Raw genomic sequence first — 27,936 nt, forward strand, 5'->3', positions numbered from 1 at the left:
TGGCTGCATCGTGTATCAGTCTGCATCGAAAACGTTATTAAAAAAGTTAGATATAATACAGTATCAGGCGTTAAGACTGTGCTGTGGTGCGATCAGAACAACCCCAGTATCTGCATTGCAAGTGGAAATGAATGAAGCTCCTTTGGAGTTCAGACGGAAGCAGATAGCGTTAACGTATTGGGTAAATTTAAAGGGCCATAAGGAGAGTCACCCCACTCAAAAGGTATTATTAGAGTGTCAGGAAAAAGAAAAGAAAGAGTTTAAGAGTTTTGGGTGGACAATAGGGAATGACAGTAGGGAGATAGGGATAGGGGAGATGGAGATAAGCCCGACGGTACCATTGTCTGATGTTCCACCATGGCTGTTTGAGGAGGCGCAGGTAGATTTTCATTTATTGGAAAGAAGGAGGGAAAGAGGTGAGGAAGTGTTGGATAGGTATGAAGTTAGTAGGTATATAGAAAGTAAGTATGGAGAGCAGATTAAAGTATACACGGATGCATCAAAAACAATCAGTGGCAAGGTGGGGGTTGCATTTATAAGCACAGAAGTAGATATCATGGAAAAGGAGAGGGTGAGTGATAAATTGTCGGTATACACGGGTGAGTTAATGGCTATTTTGTTAGCTATTAATTGGGTGGAAACAATTAAACCAAGCAAGGTATTAATAGCGTCAGATTCAAGTAGCGCATTAGTAAGTATAAAGAACATAGAGTCAGAATCAAGGCAGGACATTATTTTAGAAATAGCGCAGGCGATGTTTAGGGTAAGGAGGGTTGGCGCAGATGTGTGTTTCATATGGGTGCCAGCACATATAGGGGTGGAGGGGAATGAACTGGCGGATACATTTGCTAAGGAAGCAGCTAGTAGAGTAGAAGTAAGTAGGGAAGTGAGGTACAGCAAGGCAGAAGTTAAGAGTGTAGTTAAGTATGAAATGAAAAAGAAGTGGCAGGAGGAGTGGGATAGAGGAAGTAAAGGTAGGCAGTTTTATAATATCCAGAGGGCAGTAGGGAAGATGAGAAGTGGGGGTAGGAGTACGAGGGAAGAAGTGATTGTATCAAGAATGAGATTAGGGCACACAGGGCTAAATAGTACACTTAGGTTAATGGGCAAGCATGAGACGGGTAGGTGTGAGTATTGCGGTAGACAGGAAACAGTGGAGCATGTGTTAGTGGAGTGTAGTAAGTATAGGGAAGAGAGACAGATCCTAAAAGAAAGGTTAGAGAGAGACCACATCAAGCTGGAGGTAAGAGAAGTGTTGCGACTGAGTTCAGGGAATGTGGGGTATAGGGCCATTTTTAATTTTCTAAATAGTACAGGTTTGAGTGGTAGGATATAGAGTAGTGTAGAATAGGGATTGGCATGTGCATAATCCATCTAGCTCTAAAATCAATTTCAGTAGGTGGCGGTAATGCACCAACACGTTAGTGCCAACCGCCAATAAACATTAGAAGAAGAAGAAGAAGAAGAAGAAGAAGAAGAAGAAGAAGAAGAAGAAGAAGAAGAAGAAGAAGAAGAAGAACGTCACGTCATCAGTATCAGCGCTTCCTGCAGTGAGTCTGGTCCTGCTGCTGCTGCTGTCCTCTGTGCTGCTCATGTCTCTAGTGGGACTGACATCTGAGCCCCGTCCTCCTGGTGATGGAGGCTCGTCAGGTAAGTTAGTGACTGACATGTGTTTTCTAGCTGTATGTAGAGAGTGTTTGAGGGGAGTTATCCGCTCTTACTGTGTTGTTGTACTGTTGTTGGCCTAGTTAGCATAGCCAGTCATAGCACTCTCTCCCTCTCTCTCTCTCACGTTTCGACTGCTCCCGTTTTTGGGGGATACTATTTGTTTTCGGTCTTGCTTCACGTTCATTCCAATAGTTATTTTCGTTACTGTTATCTGGTATATTTCGGTAGTTTTCCTTCTGTAGCTGGAGCTGTTATATTATTGCCGTATCTTGGCCTAGTGTTAGCTTAGCCGGGGCTTGTGTTAGCTTAGCTTGTTGGGGTCGACTCAACGGCCTCTATTGTCTCACTTTTGGTGTGTGATTGATTGAAAACCTTATTTAACAAATTGCAGAATGGGTACAATACAGTACGGCTCAATACACACAATTGTTAAGGGGATGCAGACCAGAGAGATACTTTCGTCTTGTTTACATCAGGGTCCCCCATTTTCAATGCACAACATAATTGATTGATTGAAAAGTTTATTAACAGATTGCAGAATGGGTACAGTACAGTACAGCTCAATACATATTTAAGGGGATGCAGACCAGATAAGACTTTCGTCTTGTTTACATCAGGGTCCCCCATTTTCAATTCATCATAACATAAGATAGACAGTACTGCTACATCTATACATTTATGACATATCAGATTTGCAAATACAGTACTGTTTGTGATACAAAAGTGTCCAGAAAAAGAGTGTATATACATTTGGTGTAGAAACTGTACATTGGAGGAGGTTGGGTGGGTTGGGTGAGGGCTGTACATTGGAGGTGGGGGGGGGGGGGGTTGGGTAGGGGACATACACACATTTTACACTGTACATTGGAATACTGACAAAGCCTTACTTGGTCATTTACTGTACAACTAGGTTAGGACATTTGTAGGGGCCAGTTTCGAATTGCAGTCTCACGTAGGTGTTTTGAGTGTTTTTGAAAGTATTCCTTTACAGCTTTAGGTAGGGAGTTCCACATTGATGTGGCATAATTGCTAAACGTGTTTAGTCCCTTGTTTGAGCCGAATCTGGGTTTTACATGATTTGTGGAGCTCCCTCTGGTGTTGTGATCGTGGTATTCACTGACCTTTGGGAAGTATTTTGACATGTACATGGGTACCTTGGTCGCGTAGTGTATCTTGTAGACCAGGCCCATTGCAAGTTGCTGTACTCTGTCGTCTACTCTAAGCCATCCTAGGTTGTCAAAGTGGGCAGGGGTGAGGTGGGTTCTAGGAGTTAGGTCAAGCAGTAGTCTGACTAGCTTGTTTTGAGATGTTTGTAATTTGTTTTTTAGTGCCTTTGAGGTGCTTTGGTACCATGAGGTGCAAGCATAGTCGTAGTACCCTTGAATGAGTGCTCCTGCTAGAGTCTTCAGGGTATTCTTGTTTACCAGAGAGGAGATCCGGTACAAGAATCGCGTTCGTTGGTTGACTTTTTTTATTACATTGGATGCCATTTTGTCACAGGCAAGATTAGCCTCTAGGATGGAACCCAGGTAGGTAATTTCATCTTTCCTTGTAATAATATTGTCACCCACTGCAACCGAGAAGCCATCGGTCTTGCTGAGTTTGTTATTTGAACCGAAGAGAATGGACTCTGTTTTGCCCATGTGTAATGATAGTTTGTTGTCGGCGAGCCATATGCAGATTTTGCATACAGATAGACAGTACTGCTACATCTACACATTTATGACATACCAGATTTACAAATACAGTACTGTTTGTGATACAAAAGAGTCCAGAAAGTTTACATCACGGTCCCCCATTTTCTATTCATCATTGATTGAACATTTTAATTAACAGATTGCAGAATGGGAACAGTACAGTACAGCTCAATACACACTTGTTAAGGGGATGCAGACCAGAGAAAGACTTTCGTCTTGTTTACATCAGGGCCCCCCATTTAATAATCATGACATTTATGACATATGACATACAGATATACAGTACTGTTACATTTGTGACATACAAGATATGCAAATATACAGTACTGTTAAACATATCCTAACAGTAAATAGGGGTGGGACGGTTCACAAAACCCACGGTTCGGTACGTACCTCGGTTTTGTGGTCACGGTTTTTGGTTCGGTTCGGTATATTGTTTTTTATATAAAAAAAAATGTTACTCAAAATATCAGCATAAAATATATATAGCCTAAAAATAATCCAACTTTTCAGTTATTCTCAAGGACGTAGTCATGCAAAAACTGAAAGAATGAGGCAGTTTGACATCAGGCACATCATTTTACCACGCGGAGGAAGTGTTTACAGCCTTAAATAATGTTTGGCACACAAAGACCGAACTGACAGCATACATCAAACTAACACACACGCACTGTACTGTTTAAAAACAACACTGCTCTGTAGGGGTGGACGGTATGGTCTAAAATTTATATCACGGTATAATTTGAAGCATAGACGGTAACGGTATATATCACGGTATCATCGTTTTTGATAAAAAAAATTTTTTAATTTTATATATATATTTTTTTTTTATAAAATATATATATTATATAATTAGACTTGTACTGGTATTATCTGCGAGACATCGCCACCACGCAACAAGCTCCACTGTCTGTGTGTACTCTAGTAGCCTCCAGCTACGGCCAGAATTCTCCGGAGCTGCACCTGGACCTATACTCGAGTAGCCTCGAGCAGAGCTACGGCCAGGATTCTCCGGCGCTGCACCTGGACCCTATTGTATTGGTATTATAACGTTAGCAAGCCCTCAGCTCGAATACGCATCGAATCAGTGTTATAAGACATTGATATCATGAGCTATCTGTAGCTACTGCATATATAACGTTAATACAACGCCTCAGTGAATTATTTAGTTCAATGGGACATTTCGTTTTGAACGGTGAACTAACTTGTGTTAACGTGAGCTAACAGGTAGCATACACGTCTCTAGTACTAGACTTTGTGGAGCGTTTGTTGATGTCAGGAGCTATCGGTAGCTGGCCGACTAGATACCGTTCGGTTAGACAATGCCCCATCATGTATTAAACTAAAAGTGAATAGTTGACTGGGTCATTTTGTAACGGTAGCTAAGCTAACGTTAGCTCAGGGAGACGCCGACAGCTCCCGTGTCCCGTCCCACTAGACTACTAGACCCGTGTTTACATGCGTGCGGTAGGGGCTGGCACGCCCACTGCGCGAAGCCTCCTAAATAACTTTTTCCAGTTCGCACATATCTATTATCTATGACTAATTCTATCTATTTTTAGGGGCAAATGCCAGTGAAATAGTCGCGCTGTGGTTACATGACGTCATTGCTATTTTAGAGCTGCACTACCGGTTACACGGTATACTCAAAATCCATACCGTAGAGCAAATTCATACCGTTTATACCGTATACCGTTTATACCGTCCACCCCTACTGCTCTGTTCATTCTATTTTTAAAATACGTACATTATCTGTCTACATTTATTTAGACTAACATTATTTAAATATTGAGTGCAACTGTGGTTGATTACGTAATTCGGTGAGTTGGAACTATCTATGGGTTGGCGCGGGTCCCCACGGATATTTTAGCGTGTGGGACCATCAGCTTAGGAGGAGTTCATAACATCAACAAGCAGCACGAAAGCAGCAATAGTCCCGGTTGGAGTTAGTAAAACACAGTTGTATGTTAGCCTTCTTGGATGTTGAATAAACGCCTATCGTTGTCTTTAAACACCCCGCCTCTCAGACTCTCATCTCCTCCTCTGCTAGCTAGTACTAGCTACGGTAACATTTAGTTGACTATTAGCTGGGGCTAGCGGGGCTACCATAGTTAAAACGTGCGTTGTGTTGTACAAACTGCTAACGCTATGGCAAGATGTGTGTAGGCCTATGTAATGTTAATGGCTATGTTTTTAAAGTCGTAATGAAGATTGATTTATATTGTGCTTGCCATTTTTACACAAACTGACTAGCACTTGGCTGCAGTGCTGCTGCTGCCTGCAGCCAGCGCTCACCTCTCCCAGCTCCGCCAAATGATTTTTTTTTATTTGCGCATCCCCGGAACCGTACAATACACAGACGCCCGAACCGTGGAGGTCGTGCCGAACGGTACACGGTTCGGTTGCGTACCGTCCCACCCCTAGTAAATATATACGAGGGGGAGGGAAATGTACAATAGGAGGGGGAGGGTGGGAGGGTGTTCTGACATTTACAGAGATCCTAACAGAAAATATATACATACGAGGGGGAGGAGACTGTACATTGGGAGGGTGGTGCAAGCATAAGGAGTGGGGGTTTGGACATTTACGGGGGCCAGTTTTGAATTGCAGCCTCCCGTTAGGCGTTAGGCCATATCACAATACATGATATATATCACGATATTTTGACATTTCCTCTAAAGCACTTAAAAATGCTTGATTTAACCCTTTGATGCATACAGTCACGCCAATATGATGATTATAATAAGTCCCTGCAACATATGTTTGCATTATTAAACCATGAAGATGCTTTAAAAAATAATTAAATGAAAATGTACTAAGAGTACCGGTACCTGTGAATCGATACCGGTACCCAACGGTACCTTTTTTCGGTACTTCAGTCTCAAGAAATTTAATTTACCTACCTCAGTCGTAAAATAGAATAGGATGGAGGAGCTTCGTCGATGGCCTATGTTCCTTTGGGAATTTAAATTTACTCTCTCGGGAAGATGGCATTTAAGAAAGTATCTGCTGTTAAAATGAAGTGTTACATGTTCAATAACAAGCATATTATTTACCCGAAGATAGCAGTAAACAAGGCATTACTCCGTTAGTCCGTTCATAGCTCGGTTCCATTCCGTTGCTCATTCCGTACCCAACTACACATTCTGCAATCTGTTAATAAAGTTTTCAACCAGACAAATGTATAGAAAGGCTTTGTTTTATTATAACATTTGTTGCAGTAAAATCATTATGTCTCATTTGGTCATGCGTGGAGCGCCGGTCGGCGGGCCAGGCAGCTAACGTAGCTACGTTAAGTGTGTTCTGCTCTCGCAAACAGAACAATGGCGGCATGCCCGGAAGTAGAAAAATTAATAAACGCTTGCCGATTGGTGGTAAGGACAGCAGGAGGTGGGTGCTAGCGGTGTGGCGTAATTGGCCGAATCGACTGTCAATCAAAATGGTTCCATTGCATTGGTTGAAAGCTCTGGTTGAGAGAATAGTATCCCGCTGCAGGCCGCAAGAATGGTTCCATTGCATTGGTTGAAAGCTCTGGTTGAGAAAATAGTATCCCTCTGCAGGCCGCAAGACGATACTGGGAGAGAGATAGTGATACCATAAACATATTTCTTGATGTTTCCTTTTTTTAAGTAAGTAAAGAGGCCTACAAATACAAACATACACATACAAACAGTAGTTTCATTAAAAAAAAAGTAAAAAATAATTTTTTTTTTTTTTTTTTTTTTTTTACAAATACTTATATACAAATATACAAATATCGGTATCGGCCGATAGTGTTAGTTGAACAATCGGTATCGGTATCGGCGGCCAATTTTCATATCGGTGCATCCCTACTTTTTTCGGTACTTTAGTCTCAAGAAATTTAATTTACCTACCTCAGTCGTATAAAAAAAAATCCAAACTTCAAATAACTACAAGTTCGACCGTTTTCGGCTTGCCATTGCTCCAACTGCTTTGTTGTTGAATCAAGTAAAATCCTAGGTAAGCATATATTGTGCGTGTGAACGTTGACATGAAAAGAAAAAGGGTAAAAAAAAAAATGTTGGGATGTGGGGGGTGCTTAATGTCTGAAGGAGTCGACTGAAGGCTTCTTGTCCTCTGCAAAAGCATGCAATTGGTCCACTGATGGATACATCTTGATATTTGTCTAGTCTAGTGTGTTCATTAGATGGGTGAAATCCTGTGCCTGTTTTCATAGGCAGTTAGTAGGGATGCCCTGATCACGTTTTTTGCCACCGATACCGGTCGTCGTGAGCCATATCGGCCGATACCGATCCGATACCGATCGTTTTTGATTAAAAAAAAATAATTTTTTTATATATATATATATATATATATATATATTTTTTTTTTTATAAAATATATAGATTATATAATTAGACTTGTACTTGTATTATCTGCGAGACATCGCCACCATGCAACAAGTCAAAATGCTCGCTATCTGCAAACAGCTCCACTGTCTGTGTGTACTCTAGTAGCCTCCAGCTCCAAAAAGGATTCTCCTGTGCTGCAGCGGGACCCTATTGGTAACGTTACTGTGCTTTGGTCATATCACATTCAGCAAGCCCTCAGCTCGAATACGCATTGAATCAATGTTATAAGACATTGATATCAAGAGCTATCTGTAGCTACTGCTAGCCGGCTAGATGACGTTAAGATAGGGGTGGACGGTATGGTCTAAAATGTATATCACGGTATAATTTGAAGCATAGACGGTAACGGTATATATCACGGTATCAGTGTTTCCGTTAGAATAATTTTGTTTGCCTGATAGGCAGGCTATATAAAGAATGACATCCTCAAGGCATGTAGATTTATAATATTTTAACTTAAAACTAGGCTACTTTTGCGTATAAAGTCATTATATTCCAAATAAAATAAGTCCAGAGTCGAGACTCCGTGCTGCTCCCATTGCAAACAGCGGGGCTGGATGCTGGATTTTGCTAGAAGCATATGTAGCTGCAGAGCCGCAGAGCCAGGGGCGCTTACAGGTCTGGGCCCCGTTCCCCGTACCTGGCTAACTGAGTTAGCCGGATAATTTCCAGTATAGCCTGACTTAAGCCGGACCTTTCTGTTCCCCGACGCTCGATTGTCCAAATCACCATGACAACGGATCAAAAAGTTTGAGCCTGGTCGAGAGCAGGCTTAAGTTCAGTTAGCTGGATGAACCATGGCCACGCCCCCGCAAAGAAATGACAGCTCGCTTCCTGAAATGATTCTCACAGTCTAGGATCTGCATTATACCATTCTGAATTACGTTTTTGTGCTTCATTCTTCCAGAGGGGGCTTTTGAAATGTAAAATAGACTCAAAATGCTGATACTAAATTCACGTTGTCCTAAATAATGCACGTTATATATACCGTGGCGCTCGCTAGGTGCGATGTACACATTATGTGGTTATTTTAATAACACGCAGCATTGCAAATGTGAATCCTGCAGGGATATTTTTAATGATTGAAACCTATCGCTCGTTTGGCTCTGATTCCTTTCATATTCTCCGCTGTGGGAGCGCCTGGATTGTGTTTCATTAAAGCATAAAATTTAAGTGTCTATGCGTGGATTGTGGTTTTTGTGGATTATGAATTACGAGGAATCTGAGGATTGTTGAATTGTATCATCACTCGCACGTTATTGTGATATTGTAACTGGGATTAATGCATTTGAGAATAAAGAGATAAAACTTCATTCAAAAGAGAAATATTCTAAACACAGGTCTCTTGTCCATTGATGGTCTTGGATACACAATGGATATATCCCGTCTGGCACAGTGGTCCAACGGCCAGTGTTCACTCCTGGCAAGCCGGCGACCCGGGTTCGAGACCCCGCGTTTCCAATATGATTTTTTTGGAATATAATATTAATGATTATACGCAAAAGTAGCCTAGTTTTAAGTTAAAATATTATAAATCTACATGCATTGAGGATGTCATTCTTTATATAGCTCTCAACGTGCACCAAATTGAAGTATTTACATTTCAAAAAGAAAGCTAGAAGAAGTGGGATTCGAACGCGGGTCGTCCGTCTGAAAGACAAAATGCTCGACCATCAGACCACGGTGGCAGCCAAATGAAACATCAACCATACATCCATCAATGGATAAGAGAGCCGTATCCTTATTCTGAAACTGTTGAACTAATTATTTTCGCTAGCAAGATCTCATTTGATTATCCATTCCATGAACCTACTGCCAGCAGGGCACGTTTAAAGAAATATAATCTGATTGATTGATTGGGGTAATGAGGGACTTAAAATTTGCCTATAGATTATGCATTTAACTTGTCGGCGAGGCTATTGAGCCGTACTGCAATCTGTTAATAAAGTTTTAAATCAATCAATGCCGTTAGAAAATCAGGATCTCTGCTCTCGACACTTGCTGTCTTCTCGGCTGAGGCGGGCGCGCGCACTGATCCTGAGTATCAAGTCTGGTTCGAGTTAACGAGACTGAATCCACCTTCGAGGAACAGGAAAATCCCGGCTTCAAACATCGGGTTAATTGAATCTGGATAATGGGACCCTTGATCGACTTAGTTGAACCAGGTACGGGGAATAGGGCCCTGGTCACAGGCCCGCTCAACAGCGCCCCCCCCACCCAACGGCTGAATTGCCAATGGCTGAATTGGAGTATTGCACTGTTCAATTATTGTTATGTTTTCTTCTTGACTTGTTTAAAGAAGACCTGTACGGCCCATGGGGACATTAACGTGTGTTGTCGGGCCTTATAAATAAATTTGATTTGATTTGCAGCCGTCCTCCCGCTGCAGCCGTCGTTATCATAACACTACACACATATCATGTTTACAGCAAACTGTAGTTGATCACCAGTAGGGATGGGTACCGAATTCGGTACTTTTGAGGTACCGAACCGAAACACGTCGGTACTACCGAGTAGGGGTGGACGGTATAAACGGTATACGGTATAAACGGTATGAATTTGCTCTACTGTATGGATTTTGACTACCGTGTAACCGGTAGTGCAGCTCTAAAATACCAATGACGTCATGTAACCACAGCGCGACTATTTCACTCGCATTTGCCCCTAAAAATAGATAGAATTAGTCATAGATATGTGCAAACTGGAAAAAGTTAATTAGGAGGCTTCGCGCAGTGGGCGCGCCAGCCCCTACCGCACGCATGTAAACACGGGTCTAGTAGTCTAGTGGGACGGGACAAGGGAGCTGTCGGGAGGACGGCGGCGTCTCCCTGAGCTAACGTTAGCTTAGCTACCGTTACAAAATGACCCAGTCAACTATTCACTTTTAGTTTAATACATGATGGGGCATTGTCTAACCGAACGGTATCTAGTCGGCCAGCTACCGATAGCTCCTGACATCAACAAACGCTCCACAAAGTCTAGTACTAGAGACGTGTGTGCTACCTGTTGGCTCACGTTAACGCAAGTTAGTTCACCGTTCAAAACGAAATGTCCCATTGAACTAAATAATTCACTGAGGCGTTGTATTAACGTTATATATCCGGCTACAGATAGCTCCTGATATCAATGTCTTATAACACTGATTCGATGCGTATTCGAGCTGAGGGCTTGCTAACGTTATACCAATACAATAGGGTCCAGGTGCAGCGCCGGAGAATCCTGGCCGTAGCTCTGCTCGAGGCTACTCGAGTATAGGTCCAGGTGCAGCTCCGGAGAATCCTGGCCGTAGCTGGAGGCTACTAGAGTACACACAGACAGTGGAGCTTGTTGCGTGGTGGCGATGTCTCGCAGATAATCCAAGTACAAGTCTAATTATATAATATATATATTTTATAAAAAAAAAATAAAAAAATTATATAAAATTAAAAAAAAGTTTATCAAAAACGATGATACCGTGATATATACCGTTACCGTCTATGCTTCAAATTATACCGTGATATAAATTTTAGACCATACCGTCCACCCCTACTAGTGAGAAACCGTTTTTTTTTTTTTTTTTTTTTTTACCTTTTTTTTTTTACTTTTTTCTTTTCATGTCAACGTTCACACGCACAATATATGCTTACCTAGGATTTGACTTGATTCAACAACAAAGCAGTCGGAGCAATGACAAGCCGAAAACTGTCGAAATTGTAGTTATTTGAAGTTTGGATTTTTTTTTACGACTGAGGTAGGTAAATTAAATTTCTTGAGACTAAAGTACCGAAAAAAGGTACCGTTGGGTACCGGTATCGATTCACAGATACCGGTATCGGTTCAAATGTGAAAGGTACCCATCCCTACTGCACACTGCAACACAGCTCTAGAGACACTAAACCCACAGGCCTGCACACTGCAACACAGCTCTAGAGACGTACACTAAACCCACAGGCCTGCACACTGCAACACAGCTCTAGAGACACTAAACCCACAGGCCTGCACACTGCAACACAGCTCTAGAGACGTACACTAAACCCACAGGCCTGCACACTGCAACACAGCCGCCTGCTCTAAGACATACACTAAATCATGCTCTCTGTTTCTCTCTCTCCCTCTCTCTTACACACACACACACACACAGAGCTCCCTCCCCGGGCCCCTGTCCTGTAAGCTATGGGCTTGTGTTGCTACACGGACCTGTTTGTATGTTGCACGGTCCCTAGGACTCTCTACTAGGCAAAGTAAAATATATTGTTGGTTTCCTGTTGGTTGTCAGTTTGGCCATGGGTAGGTAGGGAATTTATTTTATTTTTATTTTTTTATTTTATTCTTTCCCATGGCGACTATGGATAGGGAATTTCTTTATTTAATTAAAATGTTCACAACAACATGGATGCATGTACTCTGCCAGCATGTTTAATATCCATAATACTAAATGTTTGACTAAGATTTCTATGAAACTTTATTCTAAAAAAATAAAAAATAAATAAATATATATATATATATTTTTTTTAAACTCATAAAATATATTGGGTCGCACCTAAATCGGCAGGGTCTGTCGGCAACCGGAAACCAACTATTAATTTTGTTAGGCCCTAGTAAACAGTCAACCCTCCGTCTCTTATTATATGTGAACTAAAGAGTACAAGGTTTACACAAGTTACACAACAGCCCCCACCCCTTGTTTTATTGTATTTGTACCTGTACTACCTGCTGTCGGCTGTTTATCTCTCTCTGTGAGCTTGATTAGCTCACGTTAGCTAGCGTTAGCTCCGCGGCTAACCCTGAACTAAATCAATGACTAGGTTCTAAAGCATTTAGAGTAGTTTTCACTGCACATAGAAGTAGCCAAACAGCGGGAGCATTTTGGGAGCATATGACCAAAACCCAGGCAATTTCGAGCCCTTAAGGAATCAAATAGTCTGCCATTAGCTACATGCTAACGCTAACGTTATAACGGTCGGGAAAACCTGGCAGCGATAAGGGAATCGAAAGTCACAGGCACGCGATTCCAGGCATCGGACAATTAGGAACCATCGATTCCCATTAGTGCACTGCAACCTTGCCCAGGCCCGACGGGGCCCGGCCCGACGGGTTCGGGCTGGGTAGGGCTTTTTTTTTAATAAATAATTCGGGCTCGGCCGGGCCCGGGCACAGCCGTTTTTTTTTTTTTTTTTGTATTGCTTTTTTTTTTCTTTTTTTTTCATATAACTAGGGTTATAGGATAACCTTCGTTTTTAAGATTCGTTTTTCGCTTTTGCGCCAAGCTGTCATCAGAGAAACATTTGGATGTAATTACCGCAGCGCGCAGGGAGAACTCAGGCCGGGGACAACTCGATTGGTTGTGTTGGAATATAGCCAGTTGGCGAACGTTTTATTTGTACTTGGATCATGTAGCCGGTTGAAGTTTTGTTAAAGTTGTTCAACGCGTTGCTGACGTCGTGGTGAGTGATGTTTATTATTTGCTGGGTCGCTCGCTACCTGTTTTGTTGTGCTTTTCATTATTGCTCTGCTCGAAATCTGATTTCTGTTTGTTTGTATATAGTGACTGAGTAGGCTATTGTGTGTCGTGTGTGTACTGTGTGTCAAAGAAGATTCTATAGCCTTAAATACGTTTTACGAGGCTGCTCTATAAGCGAGCACTGGGAGGGAGGCATAAATGCTTCTTAGTTTTCAGCGTGATATGCGTTATTTAGGCAGACCTATTGGACATTTTCGTTTTTGTTTATTTATTAAGTTAATATATAAAGTGTTTAGAATATTTAAAACGAATACAAAAAAAATTATATTTTAATAATAATAATAATACATTTTTTTCGGGTTTTCACGCGGGCTAGGGCTTAAAATATTATTTACAGTCGGGCTTATTTTCGGGCAAGGCCTGAAGTTCACGGGCTCGGGCAGGGCTCGGGCTTTATTTCAAGGCCCTTGCAGACCACTAATTCCCATCCCTACTACTAACTTTACTTTTCTTCATAGATAAATCAGACAGTCAGCCAATCGGAGTGAGTGCTCAGTCGATTTTCCCCACTGATCATACCTGAGTGCTCAGCGTCATCACATGCCTTGGATAATTTAGGAGTGAAATGCGAATGCAAGGCTTGAAATCACTACTCGCAAGCCTGCCCCCAAATGTTATTTACCAATCGCAACGGCCAATTAAAGAGGCAATTTGCGATCATCTCGTCGCTCTACATTCAACGGACCTATATTTTGACTACTTATATGTAGATATGTGCAATACGTCTGGCATATATGTGTACAATTTGACCTTGTGCTCATCTCATATTCAATTGCAACGAAAAAACTTCAATAAACAAAGCTTTGAAAAAAAACGAAAACTAAAATGGCCAGGAGACTCATTGCAGGTTAACCCCTGTACCAAATCACCGAAGCCAATACGCACACACAATCAGTGGAACTGGAACGGCATACACTCCCGGCATTCATAACTCTGGACAATTATCCATACAAACGTCCCGTGTTCTAAGAAAAGATATCCGGACCCTCATACGCTCATCTTCCATATGCTTAACCATAACTTACTTACTAAGCAGGGCTGTACGCTAAGCTTTTTCACTAGGGGCACAGAATCTTTTTTAGGGGCACTTTTTAAAATAACCCAATTTCTTTTTTAAATTAACACTGAGTGCCAGCGACGAGATATCTTGTTAGTTCATGCCAACCGTTGAGTGCCAGCCGACGATATATCTCGTTTTTAATAGTTTTTTTTATTTATTAGCGATTTCCATTCATATTTCATCAATCTAGCCTCACGTTACCAGTGGGGATCTGTCTGAACTCTAATAGGGAAAATACCGCCCCCTATCGTCTCCCGGATGGTAATGCACGCATTGGAATGGACTCAATGAAAATGGATGAGAAAAGAGAAATCCGGAATCCACATTTTACTTCTCAGGCAAGTAACCCGAGCCGATCGGACTCATTGTGGATAGTCAGAACAGCGTGGAATATATATTTTCAGTACCCAGCGATGGATCAATAAACACGATCAATATTTGGAATGGCGATCAGGAATTGGAATAATCTTTTTGGAGAACATCTGATCTGAGGTAAGGAATCTATTTTACCAGTATTGGGATAATCAGAGCTATTTTCACATATATATATATATATATATCATCAGCGTGTGCCATGTGTGTGTGCGATCAGGAAATAAGAATCGATTTTTCAGCCCGCTTCTATAGTACACATATACTATCGATAATCTAGCGTTTTATTTGAAAACTATTCATAAATAGGCAGAAAAATTACAACGTGTTTTGTGTATTACAGTAAAGGGCGTTTATCACACAATCTTCTGAAATATTCTGGAAGTTTCAAGAAACAAGCGTTTTTCAAAATGGTATAAAACGGAAATTAACCGATCCGTTTCGACAATGTTGACTGCAAACAAGTCATTGATCAGCGACGGCCAGATTAGACACATATCCATAATTTAAGATAGTTTATGCATTCGCAAGTATGAGAGCTCTATCATTGAAGTGGGTGGCGGCATTCAAGGGGGTAAATAGGAAACGGAGGCCGGCACTGAAAGTGTTAAAGTATTTATTTGTATGTCTCTACATGTTTTGATGAATTGAAAATGGAGGACCCTTATGTAAACAAGCCGAACGTCTTTTTCTGGTCTTAGCAGTTGTTGTATTGAGCTGTACTCAGGGAGCGAAATTAACTTTTTGACTCACCGGCCAGTGGCGGGTAGATGGGAAGAGTCTACCCGCCAAGCATATTTCTTACCTGCCAACATTTTTTTGATTAAAAAAAATATATATATATATTTTATAAAAAAATTTTTTTAAATAAAATATATATTATATAATCATACTTGTAGTTGTATTATCTGCGAGACATCGCCACCACGCAATAAGTCAAAATGCTTGCTATCTGCAAACAGCTCCACTGTCTGTGTGTATACTTGAGTAGCCTCCAGCTCCAGCAAGGATTCTCCGGCCCTGCAGCTAGACCCTATATTCAGCTAGACCCTACATTCAGCATGCAAGGATTCTCCGGCGATGCAGCTGGACCCCATTTTTTAACGTTACGGTTATTTTGTCAAATCACATTCAACATGCCCTCAGCTAGAATACGCATTCAATCAATGTTATAAGACATTGATATCAGGAGCTATCTGTAGCTACTGCTAGCCCGGTAGATAACGTTAAGACAATTTAGTTTACTGGGACAGATCGATCTAAGTGAGCTAGCTAACGCGAGCTAGCTAACGAGGGAACGGAGGTATTATGCAGCTCATGGAGGTCCGATCTAGACTAGAGCAGACTGCTACCATTCTGAGAGCTTAACGTTAGCACTAGAGCTGGGGGCGAGCTGCTACCATTCTGAGAGCTTAACGTTAGCACAGCACTAGATGCTGCGGGCGAGCTGCTACCATTCTGAGAGCTTAACGTTAGCAGTGGCACTAGAGCTGCGGGCCGCTCTGTGTTGATACGAGCAGAAGCCAATAGTATCCCGCTGCAGGGCTGGCCCGGCTGGGCGGATATGACTCGTTGCCACGTTTTTTTTCAAAATAAGAATATCATACGAACCGAATGCTGCTAACTGCCGGAGCCATCGATATTATGACTCTAGCTGCGCTTGGGCCGGAAATGAGACCCGAACAGATTTTCAAAATAAGAGTATCGTTATGAACTACACGTCCACACGCCACACGGCGGGCAGGGCTCTCAGTGGCAAGCGCCAAAGGTAAAAACTGAGCGCCCCTGGCGGGCGGCAGGCTTTAATTTCGCCCCCTGGCTGTACTGTATTGTACCCATTCTGCAATCTGTTAATAAAGTAAAATTATATTGTTTATGAAAATGTTTTATCCCTATGCTTGACTATTATTTTAGGCATTGGCAACAAATAAAATAATAATAATAAAATTAATATGAACCGATATGAACATAGGCCTCTTTACTTACGGTACTTTATGGTATTCCACCATGCCATGTGTGTTTTTTATTTTATAATGCTCATGCGTCATGATTATTGCTGAATTCTGAGTCATACAATACTCACTGGCTTTCATAACCTAACAGACTAACTTGTCTTGCTCAAGATTTGTTTATGAGTTTTAATAAGAGAGCACTATATCTCTCAACCAAAGCAATGCAGGTAGACGGCAACAGAACAATTTTGATTAGTCGATTCTGCCAATTACGTCACACAGCTTGCACCCACCTCTGCTGTTCTTGCCACCAATCGGCAAGCGCTTATTTGTTTTTTACTTCCGGGAAGTCCGCCATTAATTTACATGAGAGAATCAATAACAAACATACCGTAGCTAATAACGTTAGCTCCCCGCCACCCACGAGTAGACTACCAGCGCTCCGCAGGAGTCCCAAACGAGGCATGATGATTTTACTGCAACGAATGTTATAATAAAAGCTTTTCTATACATTTGTCTGATTGAAAACTTTATATCTTTTGATTTTTTTCCCCCTCTGTTTTTCTCCCATCCCAATGTTAGTTGTTATGCCAATTCCCAATCCCCTTCCTGGTCGCTGCGCACCTACCCCCTACAGTCGGTCTGGGAGAGTGGAGGCTATCGCATGCTTCCTCCGACACATGTGTAGCCAATCAACCGCTTCTTTTCACCTGGCAGCGCGGACTCTCACTGAGAGGGTGAAACGTGTGGAAGGATCACACTACCCCCCCCCCCCCCCCCTTAGATCCTTTTCCTCGCTGAGCAGGTGCCCCGACCAAACTGTAGGAGTCGCTGTTTACAACGACCAGGACCCACCCACCAGCTTTCCCACCCCTAACACTGCCAATTGTGTTAGTATGAACGGCCAGCCAAGCTGGTAGCAATGCAGAGAGCTGGGCTCGAACCCAGCATCTCCTGCGTTGGTGGCGAGTGCCTTGCCCACTACACCACCTAGCCGCCCTGATTGAAAACTTTATTAACAGATTGCAGAATGGGTACAATTAAAGTACCCATAAAGACTGAGCAAAGGAAGGAACTGAGATATGAATGACCAACAACAATGCTATATGGTCGGGTAAATTACCCGGTAAATATGCTGATGTTATTGAACGTGTAACTATAACGTTAATGCCACAAAACGAATGCCTTTGTTAATCATAAGTAACTGATGCAGTAGCGTGTTTGGGGGTGGGGTTGTGCAGGTCGCTTGACTGAAACTGTTTTCAAAGTTTGAACGTGTGGATCAGATTGACGCAACACAAATTGACGGATTGATTGATTGAAAAGTTTATTAACGGATTGCAGAATGGGTACAGTACAGCTCAATACATACAATTGTTAAGGGGATGCAGACCAGAGAAAGACTTTTGTCTTGTTTACATCAGGGTCCCCCATTTTCAATTAAATTGGGTAGGGGGGGGGGGGGGAACATTGTACACTGTACATTGGAATACTGACAAAGCCATACTTGGTCATTTACTGTACAACTGGGTTAGGACATTTGTAGGGGCCAGTTTCGAATTGCAGTCTCCCGTAGGTGTTTTTTGAGTGTTTTTGAAAATGGGTAGTGATTCACATTCCTTTACAGCTTTGGGTAGGGCGTTCCACATTGATGTGGCATAATTGCAAAACGTGTTTAGTCCCTTGTTTGAGCCGAATCTGGGTTTAACATGATTTGTGGAGCTCCCTCTGGTGTTGTGATCGTGGTATTCACTGACCTTTGGGAAGTATTTTGACATGTACATGGGTACCTTGGTCGTGTAGTGCAGTGGTTCCCAACCTTTTTCCCCCCAGGGACCCCCAAACATCTCTGATGAAATTCGTGGACCCCCTCCTAATAAGATACCATAAAATACTTTTTTTTTTTTCATTTTAATAACAAACTGCTTATACACAGGCATATGCATCACAATTAGACCCACTATGCTTCTTTGACTTGTGCCTTCAATCAACAAATCTCATCTTGCACCATATGCATTTCAAAATGTTTGGCCAATATTCAAATGCTGTATTCATCCTCTCAAATCAGGCCCTAATGGTGAACGGTTTGCATTTATGGAACAAATCAATGCAACAAATTAAACTAAATATGAGACAGGAAATTCCAATCAGTAGCAGAGAGAATCTGTCCTAGCTGGGTTTAATACCTTTTTTTGTCATTTTAATAACAAACTGCTTATACACAGGCATATGCATCACAATTAGACCCACTATGCTTCTTTAACTTGTGCCTTCAATCAACAAATCTCATCTTGCACCATATGCATTTCAAAATGTTTGGCCAATATTCAAATCCAGTATTCATCCTCTCAAATCAGTCCCTAATGGTGAACGGTTTGCATTTATGGAACAAATCAATGCAACAAATTAAACTAAATATGAGACAGGAAATTCCAATCAGTAGCAGAGAGAATCTGTCCTAGCTGGGTTTAATACCTTTTTTTGTCATTTTAATAACAAACTGCTTATACACAGGCATATGCATCATAATTAGACCCACTATGCTTCTTTGACTTGTGCCTTCAATCAACAAATCTAATCTTGCACCATATGCATTTCAAAATTTTGGCCAATATTCAAATCCTGTATTCATCCTCTCAAATCAGGCCCTAATGGTGAACGGTTTGCATTTATGTTGAATGAAGTAAGAATCCACTGCAGTAAAAATATCCTCACCTCGAGTGGTGGTAGTAAGGTTGACTGACATGAGAATGTCCTGCTTCAGATCCTCATTTTCGATATATTGCACATAAACGATGAGCACAGCCTCGTCTGCGACAGTTGTAGATTCATCAAGTTGTATGGCAAATGGACCCTTTCTAAGCTTTTCTGACAGCTGCTGCTCGCAATCACTTGACATCTTATCAATTCGGTCTTTCACTACATTGTTCGAGAGTGGTACTGATTTTAGTTTATCCGCCACCTGTGGGCCGCACAGTTTCTAAACCATTTTGATGCAGGCTGGTTTGATGAGCTGCTCGCCAATATTGTGCTGTTTCTTTGCTTTTGCAATTAAAAGCGAACACTCAAAGGAGGCTTCGGTAGCCTTCTGTAAATCACTGCCACCCCTGCTCCACGCTACTCTAACATCAACAGGCTTGTTCGCCTTGAGAGACTGTTCTTTCCTCCGAAAAAAGTCCGGATCCTTCCCAACGGTTTCTGGGTGCTTAGACGCCTGATGTCTCTTCAGCTTGCTGGGCTTCAGGCTCGAGTTTGCCAACTTTTCTCCACAAATCACACACTCAGGTCGTTTGTCTGGTCCCTCAGTGAAGCCCATGGTGATGTAATTTTCGCGATTGCTGTAGGTCCTAACTTTTTTTGCAGATGAGCTGCCGTCATCTCCTTTTCGTTTGTCACACATTTTCGCCTCTGGCGGCTGACTGCAGACGAGCCGAGAAAGTTAACTAGCGTGCTAGGCTAGCTACAGAAAGTGATACAGTCAACTGATTCGCGTTTTAGCGGCTACCCGGTAGCCTACTGTTAACGTTCAAAAATCATGTCTAGATGTTTATTTATTTATCTTTATTTTTTATTGTAGTGGAGAGACTATTCATGCTTCTGATGATAAAAATATGCTAATTAAATATTTCACTGAAAAAAAAAAATACCTCAAATCATCTGTGGTCTGGCGGACCCCCTGCGCCCTCTGGCGGACCCCCAGTCCGCGGACCCCAGGTTGGGAATCACTGGTGTAGTGTATCTTGTAGACCAGGCCCATTGCAAGTTGCTGTACTCTGTCGTCTACTCTAAGCCATCCTAGGTTGGCAAAGTGTGCAGGGGTGAGGTGGGTTCTAGGAGTCAGGTCAAGCAGTAGTCTGACTAGCTTGTTTTGAGATGTTTGTTTTTTAGTGCCTTTTGAGGTGCTTTGGTACCATGAGGTGCAAGCATAGTCTGATATATATTGGCCACTGCCATCGGCAAATTTGAGCTTATCGGCCGATACCGATTAGGGTTGTCACGATACCAACATTTTAGTTTCGATACTATACCAATATTAATTTCGATACTTTTCGATACTTTCGATTTTTTTTTTGCACTCAAAACAGTTGCTGTACAAGGTTTCTGAACCCAGCTTTCTCAACTGTATATATATATTGGAACTTGGTCCACACAGATGAACTCTGCGACTGCCCTGTTGAGCCTTTTATCATCTTTGGACTAATTTTTGTACTTAATATGCTGCTCAAAAAAAGCTGGGAGTGGTGGGAGTCACTCTGTTAGCCAAATGCAGCAGACTTCGGTAGTTAAAAAAAATTCATGGGGTAGAAAAAGTATGGACATGTGTCATAGTTTAGTTTATTTGGATCCCCATTAGCCATTGCCACAGGCATAGGCTACTATAGCAGAGGGCCTAATTAGTTTGAGATGTAATAACCTAGAAAACATTTTGATGAGTGACTGATTATATATAGCTTATCATAATCTAGAACTAGGTTATGTTATATTGTAGGCTGTTTAACAAAAATAAAATAGATTTCCGTTGTCTTTATACCAGGGTTTCCGTTAGAAAAAATTGTTGCCGGCCTCAGTGTCCGGTAGATTTCAATCTACCGGTCAAATGAGAGACATTCCGGTCAGAGTTTATTGAGCTTAAAAACAATTGATAGGCAAAAGAATGACAACAAAACAAAAGGATGACATCATCAAGGCATGTAGATTGATAATATTTTTACTTAAAACTAGGCTACTTTTGCGTATAAAGTCATTATATTCCAAATAAAATAAGTCCCGAGACTCGTGCTGCTGCCGACTTTAAATCAAATAGGTGTCTGTGGGCAGTCGCCCGACATTAATAAACAACAGTCTGTTATAATCACATTTTTATGAGCTAACGAATTCCGTATTTTGTATTAATTATATCAAGCGAAGAACTGAGAAATTTGGCAGAGAGAGACGGCAACATTATCGTGGGTCTGCGTGACGACTCTCTCTCTCTCCACCTCCCAATGACTTATTTGCGAGAGTATGGCGCTGCAGAGCAGCAGATTCAGCTGTTATTGGCTCTTTTCTGGGAACCGCACAACAGCGCCCCCCACCCAACATTGAATTGAAAATGGCTGAATTGGAGTACTGCTGGAGTACTGCATTGTGCTGCTGTTGCTCCGGCTCTGCAGCTTCACAAAAGTTCGCACACCCAGCACTAAGCTCTCGCTGACAACGTCGTTGTCATTATTAGAAGCAACGATGAAACAAATCATGTAATGATTGTTTCGTTCATCGCATAGGCTATTTAATTTTAGCCTATTTTAATACAATTCAAATAATCAAATTGTGCTTAGACTCAGGGAATTATTTTCACCGGACATTAAGACCGGAGAGATTAAATATGTCGGACTTCAACAGATTTTGCCGGTCAAATACCGGTAATTACCGGCTAACGGAAACGAAAAGAGTATGTATGAACCATTAAATGGGCAATTGTCAAATGTCTCTGTATAAATCACGTTTGTGACTAAGCTATAGAGATGCAGTGTGCATCAATTAATTTCTGTTGTGGGTAGGCAGCAGGGGATGCTGTGTTTACTAGCTTTCAGCACGGGAGTTGCATCGCAGTCACGAAGGGGGCTAAATAAGGAACTGAACGAGAGCTGGCATAGCTCATCCAACGAATGTTGGTATCAATGGCATGACTACAGTACTGATGGGAGCTACTGTAGCATTGGCGTAACGTTAGTTGTCATACCATACCATCGGCAGTTGCAGTGGGGATCTTTATTGACGTTGGCTAGCTAGCACATTTTGCATAGAATAAACTCTGCTAACGTTTGCTTATATAGCTAGCGAACTATAATTCTAGTTGAAGCTGGCTGGCTGGCGTTAATCAATGGGGATCCTCGTTGCGTTTGTCGATGGTTGTGGTGGCTGGCGTTACGTTGATGCTAGCTCTCGTGACTAGGGTTCCTTGTGCGAGCATTGGAGGGTGTCCGCGGTGCTGTTCGCAAGAATAGAAATCTCAATCTCTCTCCATCAGAGCTCTCTCTTCCGGGTAAACTAGCGCAACGTCACCACTGACAGCAGCGCTGTGCAGGGCTCTACGCTAACCTTTTTCCCAAGGAGCACATGTGCTCCTAAATGAGAAAATTTAGGAGCACACAAAGAAATTTAGGAGCACACAAAAATACATTTTTTTTTTTTTTTTCAAAAATAAATGTATATTTGTACTGTGCGTGCATGTGCAAACGGGAACGGGACACACATCTGTGCAATAGCACATACCACCAAAGTCACTGGCCCACTGTGTGTGTGTATCTGCGTGTGCAAACGGGAATGGGACACAGACATTTGAACTATTAAGTGATTAATGCCTACTGTGGCAAAGTTGTAGCCAACAACTAGAGACCTAATAAGAAAGGCAGTGACATTGAACAAAAAGGAGACACTGGCATTACCACCAGGGCCATCAGTAGAGGGGACTGTAAGGTGCCTTTTCGGTATACTACCTTTGCTAAAACTGTGTTCTCTGTTAAAGGTGGTAACTACTGGAATAGCCTACCAGTTGTGATTAGAGAGTGCCCCACATACTCCATGTTCAAGACCAATCTTAAACTGCATCTTAAGGCAAACCAGAACTGTGATCATTTTTAATCTGATTTAGTTTATGTAACTTGTTTTTTGTTTTTATCGTTGATTGTCACCATGCTTTTACCCTAAGCAGGCTATTTATTTATTGAAAGTTTTGCTGTCTCCTGGTGTAAATTAGCCCTTGCTACAACCCTGCATGTTTACATTTTGTATTTTGTACTTGATGTTCATTAACATGTGATGTCCCTATCAAATAAACTATCAAATCAAACTACTGCTACAAAAATAACAGTGACTTAACTTTAGCTTTTGCCCCTTTTATGCATACAATGCCTATGTTTTGGCTGTGTTGCTCTTCTAGAAAAATAATCCTTTCAGGGTTGCCTATTGAAATACTGTACACCTCCAGTACAGAAACATTGTTTATGAGTTTGCGTGTCAGGTAGACCATTGATTGACGGTTGATTCTGCCAATTACGTAACACTGCTTGCACTCCGGCCGTCCGGCGCTGCAGCTAGACCCTATTGCCCACCTCTGCTGTTGTGTGCGACACAACGACATGCGCTACTGCATCAACGTTATGATTAACAAAGCAAGGCATTCGTTTGGTTGCATTAACGTTATATTACTATTGCTATCGCTAAATCTAGGTGTTCTAAAATCTATTGCTATTGGTAAGACTATAATAAAGGTGCATAGTCGAGCGGACTGTACTCGGACTGGACTCCGCGGAGTTCTGCTGCTCGGAAAACGCTCGCTCGTCTTTCAGGAAGTAAACAAACAAAATGAGAGCTTCCGATTGGTCATTTGCTTTATTTCCCATGAAACCAGTCACGTCACTCTACTGTGATTGGACCGTTGGCTTGAGTGCAATGTGGGACTTGTAGTTTTTTAACGATTCTCAGCGGAGAAATAAAAAGAACGACTGAGGCTGTAATATGCATTCGCACAACGTGCGAGTAATTGATTTTTCAGGTTCGCACACACATATTTTTAGGGGCATATGCGAGCAATATGGTCGCACTGTAGAGCCCTGCTCCAATAGGAAGGCATTCGCTTGCATAAATAAAAAATAAACCTTTTTTTCCGAACGCAGTATAGTATCATTTTGAACACTCTAGTACCGCGGTACTATACTAATACCGGTATACCGTGCAACCCTAATACCGATACCCGACCGATATATCGGTGCACCCCTAATTATAACATTCTTTCATATAACAAAGAATTATGTTATTGTTTAAGAAAATGTTTTAGCCCTATGCTTGACTAATATTTTAGACATGGCAACAAATAAAATAATAATAAAATGAATAAATAAAATATTAAATAAATAAATAGGCTACACGTCTCTTTTTGTGTTACAAATTGGGCTCACCGATATGAACATATGCCTCTTTACTTACTTAAAAAAAAGCCCTGCAATTTTTTTTTTTTTTATTTCTAACCCTGGATCATATGCATTTGACATTTTTAATATAGCGTATATAGGGATGAAACGCCAATCGATAATGTATAATATGCGTCAGGGCCTATACCGCGCGTTCTAGGAATTACTGCTATACAGTCTAAAAACATACTTATATTCTCGACGGTACTAACACGACAATGTTGGAATGGGAAAATATAACGTGCCCTCATCCAGAACGATAGATACCCGATGTTGAATGGGCCATAGTAATGTCGATATAGCTATACTATTTAAAAAGTTATAGCCCTGCAAAGAAGGTGAGCCACTCCATAGGGTTACAGCACTGGCAGAGAGTGGTATAAAATGGGCATACTGCATGGCACCCAATGTGTTAAGAACTGACCATCAGGAAATTTAAACATTGTTGACATTGTTTTTGTGTTTATTTTAAAGAAAGGAAAGTCTAGTGCTGGTTGAGCATACTTTATGTTGATGGCCTTTGTCTATAATGTAACCACAAAAAATAGAAAGGTTTAATTATTTTGTAAACAAAGTTAATACTTTGACAAATGTAGCCTATATTTTTCAGTCAGTTCGGTCTTTGTGTGCCAACATTATTTAAGGCAAACCGCTGTAAACCTTTTTTTGACCAAATAATGTTTAAATGTTTAAATCAGCAATGGCTCCCCTCTTGCTGTACCAAAATCTCCTAGCTCTAACCGGTCACTGTCAAAATGATGTGCCTGATGTCAAACTGCCTCAGTCATTCAGTTTTTGCATGACTACATCCTTGAATAACGGAAAAGTTGGATTATTTTTAGGCTATATATCTCATGCTGATGTATGATATTTTTGGAGTGTTAAATCTTTTAAATAAAAAACAAAGTATACCGAACCGAAAACCGTGATACGAACTGAACCGTGGATTTTGTGAACCGTTCCACCCCTAATACCATTATAAACCTCTTGCATGGAAATTTAAAGCTGAATAAAATCACCAAATCTCTCCTTCCTCTTGACACTCTTCTCCATCACTATCTCCATTCAGGTAGCTGTCCTGTCAGGCCTGGGAAGAAACCAAGAAGCTTGGATGGAAGAAAATGTCTCTGCTGTGACCAGTGTGGAAAAAGCTTCAGTTCAAAGATGAATCTCAATAAACACCAACGCATTCACACAGGAAAGAATCCCTACTCCTGTGACCAGTGTGGGAAGAGCTTTAGTCATCAACATAATCTGAAAACACACCAGAGAATTCACACAGGAGAGAAGCCCTACGCCTGTGACCAGTGTGAGAAGAGCTTTAGTCGACTGGGTAGTCTTAAATTACACCACAGAATTCACACAGGAGAGAAGCCTTACTCCTGTGACCAGTGTGAGAAGAGCTTTAGTCGACTGGGTAGTCTTAAATTACACCAGAGAATTCACACAGGAGAGAAGCCCTACTCCTGTGACCAGTGTGGGAAGATCTTTAGTCATCAACATAATCTGAAAACACACCAGAGAATTCACACAGGAGAGAAGCCCTACTCCTGTGACCAGTGTGGGACGAGCTTTATTCTTCTGCATGTTCTGAAATCACACCAGAGAATTCACACAGGAGAGAAGCCCTATTCCTGTGACCAGTGTGGGAAGAGCTATAGTCAGCAACATAATCTGCGAGCACACCAGAGAATTCACACAGGAGAGAAACCCTACTCCTGTGGCCAGTGTGGGAAGAGCTTTAACCAACTGAGTAGTCTGCAATCACACCAGAGAATTCACACGGGAGAGAAGCCCTGCTTTTGTGACCAGTGTGGGAAGCGCTTTAGGCAACTGTCTACTCTGAAAACACACCAGATAATTCACACAGGATGGAAGCCCTACTTTTGTGACCAATGTGGGAAGAGCTTTAGTCAACCGTCTCATCTGAAAAAACACCAGATAATTCACACAGGAGAGAAGCCCTACTCCTGTGACCAGTGTGAGAAGAGCTTTAGTCGACTGGATAGTCTTAAATCACACCAGAGAGTTCACACAGGAGAGAAGCCCTACTCCTGTGACCAGTGTGAGAAGAGCTTTAGTCAGCTGAGTACTCTGCAAAAACATCAGAGAGTTCACACAGGAGAAAAGCCACATCATTGTGGTTTGTGTGATAAGAGATTCAGTACATTAGCATATTTCACAAAACATGAGAAAATTCACTTGGGAGAGAAGATTCAGGGAAATGTCAACCCTCTCAATTCACTTGTACATTATTAGAGATAAACCCTACTGCTGTGACCAGTGTTAGAAGAGTTCCACTCATAATGAATGTGTGGCCCAGTGTTAAACGCTTCAGTACGTCATTACAGCTATCAGTCCATCAACAAATCATAAGAATAATAGTGGTAGTAATATTTGACCGTTCTTTTGAAATGAAAAACTACTACCAAGCGCTTTTGACCTGCACAGAAGCATCTGTGAGAGAGAAGCAGTACTAGCATAGACACAGTTGTGTTTTGGTCACTCTGAGTGAGACGGACAGTGTGGATGTTCCTGGGACAATATGTCATTGGTATAAGAGTGAACACACATTGTTCTAGTGTTTTAAATACTGGGATCATAGGTACTTTCTGACCTCTATGGGGGTGACCAGCCAAAAGCCAAGATGGTTAACATCATTATTAGATCGGTATGGACTTACACATTTTTATGTGGACACTGATGTATTGAACTAATGTCACACATATTGTCAACATTTCTAGTAGGACTTTTTTTTTTTTACTTTCACAAGAAGTGTTTATTTTTAGTGTTCCATGTATTGTCTTTTTCTAGATGGTTTTTCTACCATCTTACTGCTTGTGGGTTTATGGGAATTGCAGAGCAACCTGTTGCACAAGTAACTAACTATTTTGTCATTATTGTGTGTATATTGATGAGTAATGGCTGTACTATTGATGAAACTATCAAAACCTTATAAGGTTGGAATCAATTCACTTTAAATTCAATCAATTAAAATCGACAAATTGTTTACTTTCTGATGATGAAACAGCTATTCACATTTACTTTACTTACACATTAGGTTCGATAGTAAAAACCCTTTCATGACAGAACTTAAAAATATTTTAAATAAAATCTACATCTTCAATTAAAAAGTGAATTGATCCCAACTTTGAAACATTCTCATTAGAATGTATGATATGCTAATAATATGGATGAATTGTAAGCGTCAAGCTAAGTGGGAAGGTGTGTATTGATGTCTTCGAAGTAACTAACTCAGAAGTATGAAAATGAAATATTAATATTTTAACCTACTTTGTATGAGGCTTCATCTGAGTGCAGCTATGATAATTTTTTGAAAATGTTCTGCTGTTGACTAGAAA

At 41.3% G+C, this 27,936-nt stretch overlaps 1 protein-coding gene across 1 annotated transcript; it reads left to right on the forward strand.

Annotated features, from left to right (window-relative positions):
• The first annotated feature begins 1,560 nt into the window (after window positions 1–1,560).
• Window positions 1,561–27,935, forward strand: LOC311232977 (uncharacterized protein). The gene is made up of 2 exons (XM_084319823.1): window positions 1,561–1,650; window positions 25,644–27,935. The coding sequence occupies exons 1-2, from the start codon at window positions 1,593–1,595 to the stop codon at window positions 26,831–26,833; spliced, it is 1,248 nt and encodes a 415-aa protein (XP_084175949.1). The 5' UTR covers window positions 1,561–1,592; the 3' UTR covers window positions 26,834–27,935.
• Window position 27,936: the final 1 nt, after the last annotated feature.

The sequence above is a fragment of the Notolepis coatsorum genome (genome assembly GCF_963971535.1).
Source record: "Notolepis coatsorum genome assembly, chromosome: 8".
Taxonomy (NCBI): domain Eukaryota; kingdom Metazoa; phylum Chordata; class Actinopteri; order Aulopiformes; family Paralepididae; genus Notolepis; species Notolepis coatsorum.

What these genes read in the sequence shown, in the direction of transcription:
- LOC311232977 (XM_084319823.1), top strand. Translation starts at nt 1,593, where the DNA reads ATGTCTCTAGTGGGACTGACATCTGAGCCCCGTCCTCCTGGTGATGGA. An exon ending in TGGTGATGGAGGCTCGTCAG is followed by an intron (nt 1,651 to 25,643) that starts GTAAGTTAGTGA and finishes ATCTCCATTCAG; the next exon opens with GTAGCTGTCCTGTCAGGCCT.